Genomic DNA, 4,662 nt, shown 5'->3' with positions numbered 1-4,662 from the left:
GCTTTTATGAATTCTAACGGTGAAAAAATGACAAAGTTTCACATGTTTACTGATAGTTGAAATGTCTCTTCGCCACGTGGGATGACGGCATAATTTTCGTAGCAGAGACTGTAGTTGTAGAAAAACAAGAAATCATATTCTTCCTACTCATGGCCAGACACTTAGGTTAAACCCTGAAACCCTTTCATGCTAGTAAAAAAAAATAGCTGCTCTACACAGTGCAGATTTGAAAATGTGTGAACTGCCATGAGAAGTGGTTGTCACATGGGGACCACATAGCTGTTCATGCTGTTTAATTAATTTTTTTTTTCAGTTTTAATAAAATTTTACCTTGGGGACCTTCCCCGGACTCACCATGGTCAACCTCCTCTGCTTGCTCCACACCTTCACCAACTTGTATCCCTTCATCTGCACTCTGTGGCAATTCTTCCGCTGCCTCCAGGGCCTCTCTTCCCCTTTGCATGGCTGAAATAAGAGTTGAGCACTGATAAGTTGATGCTGTGAGGCGTCGTTAATCGAAATCTCTCTTTACTGACTTAATGAAATTCTTGATGTGAGGAGGGGGGGGGCGCTCACCTAAAGCTCAGGGTTTAACAATATGAGGAGGGGCTAGCAAAGGCGGCACAAATCTAAGTAGTGACATCATTGTCTGCCCAGAAGGAATGGTTAACTCACAGTGCAATTGTATGCAGAGTTACACCAGTCTAAGCCCGTTGAAGTTAATGGCCTTAGACTGGAGCCACTCTCCATAGGATTGCACAGTCAGTCTTTTACATGGGGGATACAATTGTTGATCCGCACTTGGCACGTTCGACATTGTTGCCTTTCTTGCAGAAAGGGAAAGGTTTTCACACCACTGGAGCAGCGAAAAGGGCTATCCAAGCTGGCCTCTGTCTGGAGATCGGGGGGGGGGGCATGGTTATGTGACAATTTTTGCAAACGGTGAATATAACTACAAACAACTCCCCTCTTGTGCGTGGTGACCCAAGGTTTTTTACTGAAGGGGAAGATGATGTCTCCATGTTTAAACCACCAGCACCGCTTGGATGAATGGGCAGGCACCTAGGAAAAAATCCCCCCCCTTATGAATTTTAGGACGAAGTCTGCAAAAACGTTGGGAGACTTTGATTTCAGAATAACCCTGCACACCATCCAAGTGCTTCATTTTGGACTTACCGGCATGCCGCCTCTCCAACCATGAAGGCCTGCCCGCCGCATCCCAGAGACGCAACATTGTTCTAAAGTGAGGGGGTCTGCCACTTCGCCTGGGGACCCCCTGCCAGGCCTCCATCGCATCATAAAATGTCCCCTTCACCCTTTTAAACTTGGAACTGCACTGTGTCGAGGTCCTCCGGTACCCCCTTTCTGCAAGTTTTCTTGCAACGCTTAAAAATATGGCCCTCATGGGAAGGTGGGTGCTGTTCATTAATTGATCCACGTTTCCGCTTCCAGAGACGACGCTCAGCAGGCACTCGACCTCCCGATCGCTCCAGAAAGCTCCGCGTCGTCTAGGCGGCATAGTGCTGTTGGGCTCGCAATGACGACTCCAAAAACACGTTTGCACAGAGCATGCTCAGTAGGCGCTTGAGCGGGAAGGAGAGGTCACGGGATCTAAATCTTGCAAACTAAGTTGAGACATATTTTCATGAAAACACTTACTGATACTTTCTAAATCGGAAGGCACACAATCGCATCGGACACTTGCAGGGAACAATTTTCCTTTTTTTTCTTACATTGTCATCTCGTGATTTCGACTTGATGTTTTAAAAATCATGAACGGGGAGACAGGTGGCGGGCCACTTTCGGTGCCCACCGGGGGGGTTGGGTGTTGGGTACAGTTGTTAATAGACGCACAGAGGATTGGACGCTCCCCTCGAAAAAGATCTATTCCTAACCGAGGATTTTCCCTTGACGCTGTCTGTGCATGAAAATAGTCATTGCCTTCTATGCCAGCGCACGGAATGGGCTCCTATTCTCGGAACTCGGTGCCACCATGTGCCATAACCAGAGTTCGCGGAGACCGCTCATATGCCAAACCATAGCTGTGTTTTTTTTTATATGACGACATAGCATTGTGGCTTGCTTCTGCCATTCTACTATTAAAACTTTGCAGGCAAGTGTGGCCATTTTTTACAGTCTAGGGGAACATTCTTTAGTTTGGCGGGTTGGGGACTTCCTCCAGCACCCTTCCCTCATATAAATCCCAGCCTGGTCAGCAGTGCTAGACCCATATTTACACTGCCAGACACACCACACCCACCAAGTTAAGCTGCACAAGAATGCCTCTTTTGTATTTAACAGCAGAGGTGTCACTGGACAAAGGATAGCGAGAAATGACTCTTATGTACTTGAAATTTCTTTCCTTGTGCCAAAGGAGAAAAGTTTCCGCTTCTAGCGTTCTCCGTCCTTGGCCATCACATCCTCGACCAAAGGTGCTTCTATTCTCCTTCCCACCCTTCCATCAGAGAATACACACCAACGCAACAAGCATGTGCAACAACACATCACAACATTTATTAACATGTCGTGAAGAAATTTTCCGACAAGACGGAAACTAGTGAAAAAACACACACTTCAAGGCTAAAAGATTTACCGGTGTGCTGAAGCAAGAGCATACACATTTTTACTGTCTAGGAAAAAACAGAGATAGCACCGCTACCGGGGCCTCGTCTGCAACTCCATGAATGCTGCCAGCGCATCTCTAACCTTCTTTCCCCCTTCAAGCAAAGTCTTGCTGTTGCCCTGAACCTCTACCCCCTCGTCATGCAAAAGGACGGGCAATGGATCTCGCAGTTCCCCAAGGCAATGCTGCCCACGCTCCTCACAAATGTTGTGAAGTATCACACAAGCAGTTATGATGGATACCAGGTTCTCCTCCCTGGCCTTCAGTCTTTGAAGAAGACACTGCCAGCGACCCTTCAATCGACCGAAACTTTTCTCGACCTGATTTCTGCATCTAGAGAGGCAGCGATCAAAATTCTGCTCTCGGCTGGACACAGCCAGCTTCCCATAAGGCTTCATCAGCCAGGGGCGCATGGGGTAGGCTCCGTCTGAGAGAATAAGCGGTGGCACAGAAACCCCATTAATGTTCAAGGTTGGGTTCCCTGGAACGAAACTGCCATTGTCCATGGCCGCACAAATGCATGAATTTTTGAAAACAAAAGCATCGTGGTTCTTGCCGCTCCAACCGATTTCAACATCCAAGAATCTCCCAGTATGGTCCACTGTTCCCTGCAGCAACATTGATGAAAATTTTTTCCTGTTGCCGTACTGCTCGGGGCTTCCACCAGGAGCACTAATCGGAATGTGTGTTCCGTCAATCGCCCCTATGCAGTGCAGGAATCCCATGGCTGCAAATCCATCCATTATCTGAAATGAAAAAGACAGTTTGGTATAGGGGCATCTAGACCCTAGAATGACAATCCCCGACCTGACAACCCCTTTTTTTCCAATTTGCAAAAGTACAAGAGAAATGTGGAAATGACAATTTAACCTCGGGAAAAAAGTAGTTTACGGCACAAGAATCTTTTGCCAACTTTTTAAATTATCGCCATAGTACTAGAAATGTGGAAAATAACAGGGGGGGGGAAACCTACCTTGCCAAACTCCGATCCAAGGCACACGGTCTTTGACAGAAGTTCTGCTTCCATTGCTGCGCAGACGGCCAAAACTGAGGTTGCAACCGTGGATGCCCCCAAACCAAACTGGTCGCTTACCACCCGGTAACAGGATCCCGTTGCTAAAAACCAAATGGTCACCGCCACGCGCTTCTCCGGTGACACGGCTTCCCTCATGTTTGTGTCCTGATGCTGAAGTCGATGGCGGAGGACACCAACCAGGTCCCTAAAGGTTGCCCTGTCCATGCAAAAGCCCTCCAGCCATTGCCCGTCGTCCCAGGTGGTCAGAACAATTCTCTCCCACCAATCAGTACTGCGCTCTCGTGCCCAAAATCTTCTGGGCACATGCATGCTGGCCAGGGATTGCCAACGTGCACGGATCCGTCTTCTTCTTCCCTTTCCACTGGTGATGGTAGATAGTGGAGGTTTTGCAGAGGAGAACAGTCTGGAGGCCACCCTTCTCCTCCGCTGCAGGGATCTCAGATGTGCATGGCACAGTGTGAGCGTGCACTGCACCATGAAAACAACCATCTGTGCCATCAGAAGAAGAAGTTCTCGATTCGGAGCCATGGCAGAGTCTTCAGCGATGGGGATCACGTCAGACAGGGAGGTTTCGGCGGGCAAAGGACTATTTATGTTATTTCAAATTTGGAAAAATAAAAGGGTCAACTAATGTTCTGGACATGCCATAGGCGGGAAAAAGGGTGACCTATCGGTGCCTTTTTGGGTTGGGCTACCGGCATGCTTGTATTATATCAATCCGTTATAGCGGTATAAAACGCAATATAAAAAAATTTTTAAAAAGGGGGAGGAGCCGCGTCTGCGCCCATAGGAGAGAACGGAACAGTGCGCTTGCGTGTGAACAGCTAGGAGTGCGAACAGCCGTTAGGTGACCCAAAAAAACGTTACTGTTCCAATTACAGGTAGGACGCTATATGCTGTAAATTTAACGGAACAAATGCCCGTGTGACGACGGCCTTTGTCTCAACCAACCAGTCACAGCCTCAAAAGCATGCTCCAGGGCATCAGGGGCTGATCCAGGCTG

At 48.1% G+C, this 4,662-nt stretch overlaps 1 protein-coding gene across 1 annotated transcript; it reads right to left on the bottom strand.

Moving 5' to 3' along the window:
* Positions 1-2,655: 2,655 nt before the first annotated feature.
* Positions 2,656-4,187, bottom strand: LOC129336516 (uncharacterized). Its single transcript, XM_054989644.1, has 2 exons — positions 3,597-4,187; positions 2,656-3,369 (listed from the first exon to the last, which is right to left on the bottom strand). Exons 1-2 carry the CDS (start codon positions 4,185-4,187, stop codon positions 2,656-2,658), a joined length of 1,305 nt encoding a protein of 434 aa, XP_054845619.1.
* Positions 4,188-4,662: the final 475 nt, after the last annotated feature.

Source organism: Eublepharis macularius, chromosome 10 (genome assembly GCF_028583425.1).
Source record: "Eublepharis macularius isolate TG4126 chromosome 10, MPM_Emac_v1.0, whole genome shotgun sequence".
NCBI classification, from domain to species: domain Eukaryota; kingdom Metazoa; phylum Chordata; class Lepidosauria; order Squamata; family Eublepharidae; genus Eublepharis; species Eublepharis macularius.
Note: the sequence above shows the minus strand (reverse complement) of the source record. Positions and strands in the feature narration are given on the sequence as shown.

Bases quoted from the DNA above. Each gene is read 5' to 3' on its own strand.
- LOC129336516 (XM_054989644.1), bottom strand. From the start codon at position 4,187: ATGGCTCCGAATCGAGAACTTCTTCTTCTGATGGCACAGATGGTTGTT. The intron at 3,370-3,596 runs GTAGGTTTCCCC...TTTTCATTTCAG, and splicing joins TTGGATCGGAGTTTGGCAAG to ATAATGGATGGATTTGCAGC.